The following is a 15,163-nucleotide window of genomic DNA, read 5'->3' on the forward strand; positions in this document are numbered from 1 at the left end:
ACACACACACTGGAATATTACTCAGCCATAAAAAAGAATGAGATATTGCCATTTGCAGCAACACGGATGGACCTATAGCATATTATGCCTAGCAAAATAAGCCAGATAGAGAAACACAAATACTGTATGATGTCACTTATATGTGGAATCTAAAAACAAAACAAAATAAAAAGAATGTATATGCAAGACAGAAACAGACTCACAGATATAGAAAACAAACTTGTGGTTACCAAAGGAGAGAGGGAAGTGGGGAGGGACAAATTAGGGGTATGGGATTAACAAACTATTATATATAAAATAGATAAGCAACAAGGATATACTGTATAGCACAGGGAATTATAGCCACTATCTTGTAATGACCTATAATAGAGTATAAACTGCAAAAATACTGAATCACTATGGTGTACACCTGAAACTAATACAATACTGTGAATCAGCTATACTTCGATAGAAAAAAATATTGCTGCAAAGGTCAAATGAGATGAGTAAAAAAAAGTACTTTGCCAGTTACAAATTTCTATGCAAATGTTGAACACTTAGACACATTTGTAATTTTAATTGTAACAGTTCTAAAGTAAACTATATACTTTTTTGCCTTCTTAGAGTTAAGAATATAATCTTCTGAGTCAACGTGATAAGCCTCAGCTATTGCATAGGCACAACGGTAACTTAGAAACCACACACACGCTGAAACTGAGTAGGACGATTTTCCCCTGCTCTGTTGTGCTCTTTGAGTTGCCATCTCCTTTGCTGTCTGACTGATGTCCGCCACTCTAAAGCCACCACTGGACTTTATATACTGTCCATCTTTCACGCTCCTCTCATTCCTAAGGCTTATTCTTATTTACTACCTCAACTAGTTTATGAGATGGAAAACCACCCCCCAAATTTGGATTGTATCTACACCAAAGAAAAAACACTTCAAGAAAGAAGCATTCTTAAGAGTCAAGGGTTGAAATATGAGTTTTTGTAAGTATCCAATGAGCATGGTCATTGAAGTAATTTTGACCTCATCTGCTTTGTTAAAGGCACAGTTAATGTCCTATTTATCTAAATAACCCAATCTTCATATTTGACCAGAAAAAATATTGGGAATATTCACATTTAAATATGGTTAGGTTGAATCTATCACACCATTTTTCTCTGGTCCTCTCAAAGTTTCAGACACCCAGTTCATACTGCAGGCAGCAATGTCAAGTTAGCACGTGCCCAGGATAAACCATTATAAACTTATGCACAAGTATTTTTCAAACCAAGCGTTTCACCTCAAAAAAACTTCATAGTATGCTAAAAGCTAAAAATGAACGTGAAAGTCAACACAAACAACAGAAACATTAGCAGCACACAGCATCAACAATTTTAAGCCCATTCTGCATAATTAATTACTTCAAGGAACTTGAAGGCAAAGATACATCATGAACAATACACACTAGAAAAACTGAAGATTTAACCTTATAATCTCACCCTTGAAGTTTCTGGACTAGAAAATGGAGAACATTCCCAGGAATTATTTTCTTTCTCAAAGGAATCTTCTTCTTGGAATGCAAATTTCTGCTTAAGTGCATGGGATATTAAAGACACTGGATCCCAAGGTGAGTCTTGTCTTTTCCTTTTATGAACGGGTCTGCCCCCAGGGGACCTTTAAAAAAAATGGAATAAATTAAAACTTTGTGTAATTTAAGTTCCCTATTGACAAACACAGCGGAAATATAAGCGTAATATATTACAATCTTCAAGAGACTGGAATGTTTTGCCTTGTAAAAAAAACAAATCTGGAGGGCACAATGGATTAGTAATCAGAAAGCTGAGAACCCATGTGAGGCTCTACCACAATCCGTTATAACCTGGGATTTATCAAATATCATCTTTATTTTTTATTTTCTAATTTTCCAGTGGGTAGAAAAATTTAAAGAAATATTTAAGAACTTTTAAAAGGACTATGGGGCTTCCCTGGTGGCGCAGTGCTTGAGGGTCCGCCTGCCGATGCAGGAGACGCGGGTTCGTGCCCCGTTTTGGGGGGATCCCACGTGCCGCGGAGCGGCTGGGCCCGTGAGCCATGGCCGCTGAGCCTGCGCGTCCGGAGCCTGTGCTCCGCAAATGGGAGAGGCCACAACAGTGAGAGGCCCGCATAAAAAAAAAAAAAAAAAAAAAAGGACTATGGAGTTCAAGAAAAGAAAAACATCAGGCTAACTGTTCATTCATTCATTCAATCTTAATGCCCCCTATTTTACCAGGCTCTATGTTATGCTTCAGGGGTAGAACAGTATCCTACTTCCATAGAACACTCTGGTGGCAGGACAGTGCAACACCAAAACAAGTAAGCAAGAACATTTTGGACAGCAATTATCCAGTGCTGTGGATAAAATAAAAGAGGGAAATGTGATAGTGGCTAGGATGAAAGCACTTTCAATGAGATGATGAGGAAAAGCCTCTTAAAGGAGGTGACATTCTCTTTAAGGAAATGACAAGCAGTCAATTTTAGTGTAAACATCCAGTGGAGGCATCAGCAAGGAGGTTGGCACCTGTGAGAAAAGAAAAAAGAAAAACAGGTACAGCTGGAGTGCAGTTAAGTAAGATGGGAAGTAGGACGTGAGGTCAGAGAGATAAGGGCTGAATCCTAGAGAGACTTCCAAGCTACAGCAAGGGGTCAAGATTTCATTCTAAGCATAATGGAAAAACCACCAAAGGGTTTTAAGCAGGGGAATGGCATGATCTGACTTCAATTTTTAAAGGTCACTCTGGTTACTATATGAAGAACAGATAAGGAGGCAAGAATGAAAAGAGAGACCAGGTTGGAGGCGACTGCAAAAGTCCAAGCTATGTAAGATAGTGGCAAGGGGCTTCCCTGGTGGCGGTGGTTGAGAGCCCGCCTGCCAATGCAGGGGACACGGGTTCGTGCCCCGGTCCGGGAGGATCCCACATGCCGCGGAGCGGCTGGGCCCGTGAGCCATGGCCGCTGAGCCTGCGCATCCAGAGCCTGTGCTCCACAGCGGGAGAGGCCACAACAGTGAGAGGCTCACGTACCGCAAAAACAAAGATAGTGGCAGGACTTCCCTGGTGGTCCAGTGGTTAAGACTTCGCCTTCCAACGCAGGGGGTGTGGGTTCAATCCCTGGTCAGGGAGCTAAAATCCCACATGCCTCCTGGCCAATACACCAAAATATAAAACAGAAGCAATAATGTAACAAATTCAATAAAGACTTGGAAAAAAAAAGGTCCACATCAAAAAAAAAAAAAAAAAAAAAGATAGTGGCTTAGATTGAAAGGTGGCAGTGAGGACCACTGAGGGTACATAAATTTGAGCTGTATGCTGATGGAAAGGATGTGGGATAGAAAGGAAATGAAAAAACAGGATGATTTCCAGATGTCTGGACTGAGGGTGATATTGTTGCCATCTGCTGAGAAGCAAAAGACTTGGGGGAAGAAGAACTTTTCAAGGCAGAGGACGGAACAGGTGGGAAGGAAGAGTTCTGTTTTGGACACGTGAAGCGTGAGGTACCTGTGAGACAGGCAAATGAAGATGTGAAGTAGGCATGGGGCTCAGAGGAGAGGTCAGGGCTAGAAAAATGCATGTGGGCATCATTAGCATTTAGCTGGTATCTAAAGCCTGGGACTAGATGAGATCACCCAAGGAGACAATGTGGGTGGAGAGAAGAAGGGGGCTGAGGGCTGAGCCTTGAACATGCCAACATTCAGAGGCCTGGCCCAGAAGAAAGAATCAGCAAAGAAATAAGAGGTGGACAATGAGGTAAGAGGAAAACCAAGCATGATTTCCTCAGGGCCAAGTGAAGAACGTGCTCCAAGGAGGAGGGAACTGAGGACTGTATCAAACGCTGCTGAGAGGTCAAGTAAGAAGAGCAATGAGAACTGACCGCTGGATTTAGCAACACGGAGTCACTGGAGACCTTGAAAGAACAGTTTTCAATGGAGTGATGGGAACAGACACCATATTACAGTGACTAGAAGGCAGTGAGAAATGGAAACAAACTATAAACAACATCAAGAATTTATACCAGAAAGGGAACAGGAAACTATAATAGCTGAGGGCATACATGTTTTGAAGATGGGAAATGCTCAAGTGTGAAGAGAAGAATAAAGATGGAAAATTTGATGACGCAGAAGACAGAAGAGAGAGTTTTAAGTGAAATGCTTAGAGAGAAGGGGAACCAGCGACCGAGGGGAGAGCATGGACATGATCAAGGATGCTTCATTTGCAATAACAAGATGGAAGGCAGAGAAGATGGGTAGTAAATTTGTAAATGTAAAGATGTGGGAAGTCTCGTTGGATTTAGCAGTAATGTAAGAAACAAGATCAGTTGTTAGAAAAATGAGAGAATAGAGGGGTGGAGGGTGGAGTCTACTGGCATTTCAGTCATTTCTCCAGTGATGGTAACAGCCACAGAGTCACCATTTTACACCGACTGTGCCCGATGATACCAGTAAGAGATCTAGTTGGGACTAAACGGGTACCTACAACCATAAGATTTTTCTCTGTACTAGCTGCCTCCTACAAGGCTCAATCATAACCTCATTAATAATGAAATGACTTATCTGTCCTCACACTATTACACAGAAAATACATTTATTTTCTCAGCAAAACTTCACTGAGGAATTTCCTGGTGAACATGGCAGATCTCTGTGAAAGCCTACTAAAATGACAGCAAAGAAATGAAAAAGATGTACACCCACAAAGACAAAGAGATTATGAGAGGAGAGAGTAGATAAGAATTGCAACAAAATGTTGAAAGCTGGAAAGCTGATGACAGTGAAGAGAATGGGAGGTAAGCTGCCTTCCTGAAAACAGACGGATTGAGGAAAAGTCCACATATGGAATGATAAGCTCCTCCCTTGCCCTTTCCCCACTCAACTCTCAAACTACCTAGCTTGCACCACCTGTGTAATCCCCAACTCTCCTGACCAAGAAGGAGAATGAAGAACTTTCTGGAAAAACTCTCTAGTCCCAAAGAAAAGACATACAGCTACTGAAATATGGGATCTGGCTAACAAAATGGCAAGGTCCTCTCCTCAGTGACTGAATCGTGAAGCCCACCAGCTGGCAACCCCACCTCACACAAAGAAACTTCAATCAGCTTTTCCGTGCCTCACTTTTAAATATAAATGCATAGCTGCAAATCACCAGATACTTAAATAAGGCTCCAAATCTATAAATGGAGACCAAAATCAATAAGAGGAAAAGGAACTCAGGAAAAATGAATATAATTCAAGAGCAAAAGAAAACTTAGAATAAAACTGTAGTTAATATTTTCAGTAGCATAAGACACACAAAAGCAAGAAGACATTAAAAAGGAGCAATCAAAGAAAAAGAAATGGGTCTCGCAAATTAAAAATATGATGACGGGGAAATTCCCTAGCAGTCCAGTGGTTAGAACTCCACACTTTCACTGCTGAGGGCTTGGTTCAATCCCTGGTCAGGGAACTAGAATCCCACAAGCTGCACAGTCCCTCACACCCCACCCCACACCCCCAAAAAACAAGTGATGACAGGAAAAACAATAGAAGAGTTAGAATTTTCTCAAAAAGTACAATAAAAAAAAAAGCAAAGAGAAGAAAACAGTAAAGGAAAGATCTGAAGATAAGACAAATAATTCTGGCATTCAAACTTCTAATAGGCTTTCCAAGAAAAGAGAACAGAAGGAAAGAATAGGAGAAAATTATCAGAGAAATGTTATAAGAAATTTCCAAAAATAAAGGACATAAAACTCTAAACTGATTGAGTTCAATCAATAAGTGAACTCAGCATAAGGAACTTAAAAAGAAGTAAATGCTCAGCATAAGAAACTTAAAAAGAACTCTCCAGGGCACATCACCGTGAAATTTAAGAACACCAGGACCAAAGAGAAGATCTTAAATGCTTCAAGAATGAAGAAACAGGGGCTTCCCTGGTGGCGCAGTGGTTGAGAGTCCACCTGCTGATGAAGGGGACACAGGTTCGTGCCCCAGTCCGGGAATATCCCACATGCTGCGGGACGGCTGGGCCCGTGAGCCATGGCCGCTGAGCCTGCGCGTCCGGAGCCTGTGCTCCGCAATGGGAGAGGCCACAACAGTGAGAGGACTGCATACCGCAAAACAAAAAACAAAAACAAACAAACAAACAAAAAGAATGAAGAAACAGGTTTCATACATGGCATCAGGAATCAAAATGACATTAACCTCTCAACAGGAACACTGAGAGCTAGAAACCGATGGAAAAATGTCTTCAAAATTCTAAGGAAAAATGATTTTCTGTCGATTATATAACCAGCCAAACTAGCAATTAAGTGTGAGAATAAAAGAAAAAGAAATTCAGATATACAAGGTCTTAAATCTAACTTTCATGCACTCCTCAGGAAGCTGCAGGAAGATATGACACCCAGGAAATGGGTGATGCAACACAGGACAAAGAGAATGCCCATGATGACGAAGGAAATCCTTAGGATGACAATGCAGGAAGTTTAGAGCAACAGGTGAGATTAGAACAGGACAGAGGGCTCCGTGAGGGGATTTCCGGGGTGGGGGGGATTCAAGGAGGCAATTATTAACCGCGATAAAAAATAAAATTAGTCGACAAACAAAATGTAGTCATAGTATATGAAATGGCTTACCTGTGAATGTTTACTGTTATAGTAAGGATATAAATTCTGAACACGGATTTAAGGAAAGACTGTGACTTAACCATATCGGGAAGACGTAATAAGAAGTGTGTGTGCATGTGTGTTAGGGGGTAGAATGTCTAAGATAACGTATTCCAGATTTTTAATAATTGCAAGTAAATATAACTAAAATATCAAGAAATAGCAAAAGTAGTATGTTGTTTCAAAAATATGGAGATAGGACACTAGAACAAAGAGTCACAAGAAACTGAAAATGATTCTCTCTCAAGGGATATTTGGGGTAAAGAGGAATCAAAGAGAAGACTTATATATGTTTACTTTGATAAATATAATAATTTCTTTAAACACCATTGATAAAATTTGGGCTCATTTCTCAAATTATGACAACGTACCTTTCAATAGCACGTAGCTTAACCTTATTCACATCCTTCAGAACATCCAACATGTTTGGAACATCTTTATTTTTCTGGTTTTTTGAATGATGACTAAAATTGGTTTTCCTAGTATCTGGGTGCTGTTCTGTCACTTCAGTTGCTGAATTATCTGATGCACAAATATTATTAGAGGCTGTGTGCACGAGAGGAGAACACGGAGGCTGTAGAGGAGAAACCTGAGGAGGCGGCGGGGGAGGAGGAGAGGGGAACACTGAACTTGAAAACGAATCTGGTTCGACACTCAGCTGAGTGGTCCCTGATGATGGCATGTGTCCCAAACCACCAGGCCTGTCGTTCTTCAAGTCCAAGGAGCCTAAAGAAAATGTGGTCTGTTGAAAAACCATGCAAAATCTTCTCCAGTATAACACGGAACACTAATTAGAATCAAAACGGGAACAATTCTGTAATGCTACTAAAATAATGACACTGTGGCCAGGAAGGTGAAGCAATCCCATCTGCTTAGTAATTTCTGAAAGAGTCAAGCAAACAGTAAGTTCATTTTTAATCCAATTAGCATTCTCTGTGTAGGGGAAGGGGGAGAATGCATTTTAAAGAGAAAATTAAAAGTGCTTTTTTCACATACAATCTGAATTTCATCCTCTATTTACAAAAGCTAAAACACGATCAACAACTTGTGGCTAGAAACATGCAAACTGATACATTCACTCTAATGATGACATTGTAGAAACACCCAAGCATATATTTTCTAGGCAGGAGCCTAAGACGGGTACCAAATACTTAACTTTTTCACAACAGATTTGCTCCTAAAAACATGTGTAACACAATTGCTTTAAAAAAAGTGTATATATTGGGCTTCCCTGGTGGCGCAGTGGTTGAGAGTCCGCCAGCCGATGCAGGGGACACGGGTTCGTGCCCCGGTCCGGGAAGATCCCACATGCCGTGGAGCGGCTGGGCCCGTGAGCCATGGCCGCTGAGCCTGCGCGTCCGGAGCCTGTGCTCCGCAACGGAAGAGGCCACAACAGTGAGAGGCCAGCGGATGGCAAAAAAAAAAAAAAAAAAAAGAAAAGAATAAAATCTTTAAAAAAAAAAAAAGTGTATATATCATACCTCATTTATTACACAGTAGTATATATAATATTTAATATAAATTATAAATATACAACACTATATAAATACTATGTTATACACAAATTATATACGTTTATATGGATGTTTCTATATACATACAGATATTGTGTGTGTATGTATATTACTTAAAGCAAGTCTCATCTCTAAAAATTTTAAAAATAATCATCTGGAAAACAGTATTCACCTAGATTTGGTGGAAGTATAGCAGCAATAACTTCAAACTACAAATATACATATATACATATATATATATATATATATATATATATATATGAAGCCTCAAATCTATACTCTTGTCTCAAATTAATGCATCCCTCCGCTTAAATGTCCAACGCTTTTCTACGGAGTTAGAAAAGCTTACAGTCAGCCCTCCGTATCCTCAGGCTCTACACCTGCAGATTGAACCAACCGCAGATCAAAAATATGGAAAAAAAAAAAAATTCCAGAAAAGTTCCAAAAAGCAAAACTTGATCCTCCATGCACTGACAACCATTTACATAGCATTTCCATTGTATTTATAATTATTTGCATTTTATTAGGTATTATAAGTAATCTAGAGATGATTTAAAGTATATGGGAGGATGGAGGATGTGTATAGGTTATATGTAAATATGCCATTTTATATAAGGGACATAAGCATCCTAAGATTTTGGTGTCCACAGGGGTCCTAGAACCAACACCCTGTGGATGCCAAGGGACAACTATACTTAGAAAACAGGCTTTTAAATACAAAACTACAATCTTCGGCAGCATAGCTAGCTCTTCTTTAAACCAAAGCCATCCCTGTCACTACAAATGCATCTTAATTTATTCTCAATAAACATCAGAGGTAATACATATATACACCCAACATCGTTTCATATTTAATGTCATTCATAAGATACATTAGCAGCAAACATTCTTTTCTTACTCAGAACCACACTGATTGAAATACTAAATGAGTATCATCCAACTGAAATCAAAATCCAACGTTACTCACCAGAATTTGTACTGTTTCTCAGTTCTTGCCTTCCCACAATTGCAGCAATCTGAGAGCGAAGAAAAGCTAGCTCATCTTCAAGGGCAGCTATTTTTTTAATTGCAGCTTCACTTTCAGGCCAATCACTTTTTGTTGGTTTGTTATGCCTTAGAGCAGGTGTCAATGGATCTTCAACTAGTTGCAAAGGATGGAAAGAAGCAATTTCCTCCTCTTCTTCATTTTTCCATATACTATTTCTGTAGGTGGAAGGAAAAAATGGAAAGAGAGAAGGAGGAAGAAAAATTTTCTAGAAATAAATTCTTTCAGTTAAAGAATAAAGGTACCAGGGCTTCCCTGGTGGCGCAGTGGTTGAGAGTCCGCCTGCCGAGGCAGGGGACACGGGTTCACGCCCCGGTCCGACAGGATCCCACATGCCGTGGAGCGGCTGGGCCCGTGAGCCATGGCCGCTGGGCCTGCGCGTCCAGAGCCTGTGCTCCGCAGCGGGAGAGGCCACAACAGTGAGAGGCCCGCGTACCGCAAAAAACAAAAAAAAAGAATAAAGATACCAAAACGAAATCAGAATAGCTCTCTTTACCCTATAATGGTCTCTAGACTCACTGAGGACAAACAACATCTTATGTAACTTTATATTCTCAGTACCCAGAACAAATGCTAACTTTAATAGGTGACCAATAAGCGGTCAGTGAATGAAGGAACACATCTTGCTTTCAGACTGTAAACCAAAAATAATAATCCTATCTATTAACTTCAAATATAGTACAAATTGATTTATTTAGAAATAAAGTTAATTTATTTAGAAATTCTACATATTCGGAATATAAGGTCCTATAGGATTCCTTGTTATGTTGGGGTAAGTTTACCGTATTCTAATTTTTTGAAAATTTATAAACCAATTTGATATAGAATAAATTTAGCCAGTTTTTTTGAATAACTGATCCTTTTGTACTTCAGCCTGTATCTGAATACACTATCAGCTAAGTTAGTATTACCAAGCAGTAAAACACCCAAATGTTGAAATATATTTAACATCATTGCCTGGTAAACAGTAAACACTATATAAGTTTTGGCTAAATATATAAAATAAATAAATATAGTATTTAGTATAGGAAAGAGCTTTCTCCAAAAATGAACATGGTGATTTTTATATCCTTTTAATATCATTCCTTCCTAGGCCTGGGGTGAGGATTAAATGTGCATTAAGAAAGACTAGCTAGGGGCTTCCCTGGCGGTGCAGTGGTTAAGAATGTGCCTGCCAGTGCAGGGGACGTGGGTTTGAGCACTGGTCCGGGGAGATCCCACATGCCGCGGAGCAACTAAGCCCGTGCGCCACAACTACCAAGTCTGCGCTCTAGAGCCCATGAGCCACAACTACTGAGCCCACATGCCGCATCTACTGAAGCCCACACACTCTAGAGCCTGTGCTCCGCAACAAGAGAAGCCACTGCAATGAGAAGCCCTCACACCACAACGAAGAGTAGCCCCAGCTCATCGCAACTAGAGAAAGCCCGCGCACAGCAACGAAGACCCAATACAGCCAAAAATAATAAATAAAAATATAAAATACGTTAAAAAAAAAGAGAAAAAACTGGCTAAAAATTAGAAAATACCAGTCATCCCTATTAGGAAGACATTAGCAGGACACAGCGCAGTACAGAGGCAGACAAATAAAAAGGCTCGATCAGTCTGAACATACTTCACCATGTGGAAGAATTCAGATTATAGCCCACACCCCACTTTCCAAGATAAGTAGAAAAATTACCGAAATCTGAGATAACTGGCTTCTTCATCATTCGTCACATACAAAATGTCAGCAAAAGATGGAACTACAGATCCACAGTTAGCTGGGTCCACAGAGTTCAAGAGTGGGATCAGCTAAAGGAAAAAAGGAAAAAGAAAGTCAGGGAGTCGGGGAAAGACACATGCCCGTGGAAACTATTTGTGTAAGTTAAAAATCCACAAGAGTGAAAAGGAAAAAGGATATGCAATAGAAAAACATACACCTATTAGTGAGAAAAAAAACAGGAAAATAATTATTCTAAAGTCTACACGTGTGGCAATATTCTCTCCCCTGGTGAATGTCATCCAACATAAAACACAAACTAAAAGAATAAAATAAGCTACTCGGGGGTTGCTTCACATCTGCCAATCTTTGGATATAATTACTTAAAAAAAAATAAAGACAAAGACACACGTGAAATGACTTGTTTCCAGAATAAACTAAAGGTTTCTGGCTTGCAGGAAACATTTCTTCTTTTGTTCTACCCTATGTCCCTAGGAGTACCTGGGATAATTTTACACATGGTGCTTAAACAATGCATGTTGACTGACTTACCTCAAAATTAGGCCTGGGACAAGGTTCTAAAGGAAGAATTTTCCCAATAATACGAACAATACTCCGAGCTGATCCGTAGTCTTTATTTTCCCAAATCTGCAAAACCTATTTAAACAAAAAGCATTGTTTAAAAAGTAGTACTCTATTGAGCATATTTATATTGATAGTATTTATGGAAAAAATGTAAAATATGCAATAACATTTATTTTTAAAAAGAAAATATAGAATGGCATACTTCTAAAGTATTTTCTTCAAAGAATTAAACTTTATTCGTATCTGTCTTTAAAAAAGTGGGAAGCAGGGGGATGGGAGTTAACATATACAGATTCCAGGAAGAAAGATCTTTTGAGAAAGCACCACAAATTCATTCTGTTTTATTTCCGATAATGGCCAAATATCTTGGGGAACTTTATTCAGAAAAATTGTCTCCCCTCCTCCCAGCTAAAAATCTCATCTTTGGGCCCAATGAAAAATGGACAATTTCAATTTTTCAAGCAGTGAAGTAATACAGAGTGTATTCATGTAATTTCCTTTAAAGGAGGAATAAAAAGGGGAATAAATGAAGCAGGCCCTAAACAGTTTAAGGATGCTTTACTTACTGTCATACTGGCACAAAAAGAGACATATAGATCAATGGAACACAACAGAGAGCCCAGAAACAAACCCACGCATGTGCAGTCAATTAATCTACGACACGGGAGGCAAGAATATATGATAGAGAAAAGCAAGCGGTGTTGGGAAAGCTGCACAGTTACATGAAAATCAATGAAGTTAGAACACTCCCTCACACCATACGCAAAAATAAACTCAAAATGGTTTGAAGACCTAAATGTAAGACATGACACCATAAAACTAGAAGAGAACATAGGCAAAACATTCTCAGACATAAATTGTAGCAATATTTCCTTAAATCAGTATCCTAAGGCAAAAGAAAGAAAAGCAAATATAAACAAATGGGACCTAATTAAACTTAAACGCTTTTGCACAGCAAAGGAAACCATCAGTAAAATGAAAAAACCTACAGAATAGAAGAAAGTATTTGCAAACTATGCAACTGACAAATGGATAATCTCCAAAATATACAAACAGCTCATACAACTCAATATCAAAATAACAAACAACCCAATCAAAAAATAGGCAGAAGACCTACATAGACATTTCTGCAAAGACATACAGATGGCCAACAGGTACAAGAAAAGATGCTCAACAGCCCTAACTATTAGGGAAATGCAAATCAGAACAACGAGCTATCACCTCATGTGGGTCAGAATGACTATCAACAAAAAGTCTACAAATAGGGCTTCCCTGGTGGCGCAGGGGTTGAGCGTCCGCCTGCCGATGCAGGGGACACGGGTTCATGCCCCAGTCGGGGAGGATCCCACATGCCGCGGAGCGGCGGGTCCCGTGAGCCATGGCCACTGAGCCTGCGCGTCCAGAGCCTGTGCTCCGCAATGGGAGAGGCCACAACGGTGAGAGGCCCGCGTACCGCAAAAAAAAAAAAAAGTCTACAAATAATAAATACTGGAGAGGGTGTGGGGAAAAGGGAACCCTCCTACACTGATGGTGGGAATGTAAATTGGTGCAGCCACTATGGAGAACAGTATGGAGGTTCCTTAAAAAAAATAAAAGTAGAACTATCATATGATCCAGCAATATCCCACTCCTGGGGAAAACTCTAATTCAAAAAGATACATGCACCCCAGTGTCCACAGCAGCACTATTTACAATAGCCAAGACATGGAAACAACCCAAGTGCCCATCAACAGATGACTGGTTGAAGAAGATGTGGCAGATATAGATATAGATATACATACATACATACATACATACATACACACAATGGAATATTACTCAGCCATAAAAAAGAATAAAATATTGCCATTTGCAGCAACATGGATGGACCTAGAGAATATCATACTAAGTGAAATAAATCAGACATAGAAAGACAAATATTATCACTTATATGGGGACTCTAAAGAATACTACAAATGAATCTATAAACAAAACAGAGAAACAGACTCACAGACGTAGAAAACAAACTTATGGCTGCCAAAGGGGAAAGGGAAGGGGGGTTATATTAGGAGTATGGGACTAACAGATACAAACTACTGTGTGTAAGATAGAAAAGTAACAAGAATCAACTGCATAGCACAGGGAACGATATCAATATCTTGTAATAAACTATAATGGACAATAATCTGAAATATTATATAACTGATCACTTTGCTGTACAGCTACAACTACACAATAGTGTAAATCAGCTATATTTCAATTTTAAAAAAGAATGCTTTACTTACAGTGGAATACATTTTCTAGTAGTCAGTTCTTGAGAAGATAACAGAAATGAAATGTGCTTTTATAACTCAAATAATAACTTTTTTCTTTAGCTTGGAGTTTCCCCTATTGGTGTAAACTATTCCCACAGGAACCTCCCCCAAAATATGACATAACGTTTGTTATTTTGGAAGTGATTTCAACACAAAGGAGGCATTTTCTCTCTTTAAAAAGCATTAAAAATTGGACTTTTCATTTTTCCTGAGATCCCATAAGGAAAACGAAGTTTATTATAAGCCACAGATATAGAGGTAGCATCCTATTAGCATCCTCATGGAAACATCCAGTAAGCAGATGGATACACAGTTCTAGAACTTAGGAGACAACCTGCATTAGAAAGATGGATTTGGGAATCATCAGCATACAGAATACATGACAGGTAAAAATCGAAGCCATAGGACTAGTTGAGAAAAACTGGGGCTAGAGAGAATGATTTGAAAGTCATAGAATCTTCTGCACAAAGTCATGCCATTCCTCTGCTTTTAAATGGCAAGGGTTCTGAATTTATCTGATCATATCCAAGCACCTGGCTCTAACCACTAAATACGGATTCCATCAGCCAGCCTCACAATTCTGCCAGCTCAGTTGCCATAACATACTCCATGAATTGCGTATTCATTCTCCAATCACCCTCAAAGGTCCTCTGCCACTTGGCCCTATTCTATCTATCCAACTTAATTTCCCACTATCCATTAACAAGAACACATGCTCTTTTGGGTTAAGCAGTTTTCCTTCAGATTGATGGCCTCTCTCAATTTCTTTTCACAAACTTTTCAAAAGAAGGTTGCTGATGCCACTTCCCTTCCTCAATCATTCTTCAAACTACTACAGTTCAGCTGCCACTCTCCACCTACAGAAGTCCCTAAAGGCATCAATAATCTACTGATAAGCAAATCTTCAACAATCACTCAGTCTTTTTGTCTTTAATCTCTCCGATTCTGAAATTCAAAATGCTTCAATAACATCCAGTGACATCCTCCATTACACGTCATCAAAGTCAAATATCAAAAGAATGTCATCACTCCAAATCTGAATCTCTTTTCTTTCCTACATTCCAGAACCATAAACCCTGCAGAACCTTTGTATTTATATATTCCAAGAGCACATATGACTTATCTCCCTACTCAAAGTAGTTTCTCGTATGGAACTGTCCATTTATATTAATGGCTCCATCATTTTTCAACTTTTGTTTAAAACATTTTAATTATCCTTGTCTATTCTAATTCACAACACCAAACAGCAACAATTTGCCCATTTTCTGTAAGCCCCCCTATTATTTTTGTCTCTCTTATATTCAGTCCTGTATTACAGTTATCTGTATACGTTTCTTATATCTCATTTTATATATATATATATATATATATATATATATATATTTTTTTTTT

At 39.1% G+C, this 15,163-nt stretch overlaps 1 protein-coding gene across 1 annotated transcript in view; it reads right to left on the reverse strand.

The window, feature by feature from the left end:
• Nucleotides 1-1,348: 1,348 nt before the first annotated feature.
• The window catches only part of MTFR2 (mitochondrial fission regulator 2), a 15,589-nt gene continuing 1,774 nt past the window's right edge, over nucleotides 1,349-15,163 (reverse strand). The window contains exons 3-7 of the mRNA XM_007468741.1: nucleotides 11,445-11,549; nucleotides 10,872-10,984; nucleotides 9,113-9,348; nucleotides 7,003-7,357; nucleotides 1,349-1,639 (exon numbers count right to left, since the gene is read on the reverse strand). Coding sequence (XP_007468803.1) covers nucleotides 1,453-1,639; nucleotides 7,003-7,357; nucleotides 9,113-9,348; nucleotides 10,872-10,984; nucleotides 11,445-11,549 — 996 coding nt within the window. The 3' untranslated portion in view covers nucleotides 1,349-1,452. The remainder of the gene's footprint in view (nucleotides 1,640-7,002; nucleotides 7,358-9,112; nucleotides 9,349-10,871; nucleotides 10,985-11,444; nucleotides 11,550-15,163) is intronic.

This window comes from Lipotes vexillifer, unplaced genomic scaffold (genome assembly GCF_000442215.2).
Source record: "Lipotes vexillifer unplaced genomic scaffold, Lipotes_vexillifer_v1.1 scaffold1572, whole genome shotgun sequence".
Taxonomy (NCBI): Eukaryota; Metazoa; Chordata; class Mammalia; order Artiodactyla; family Lipotidae; genus Lipotes; species Lipotes vexillifer.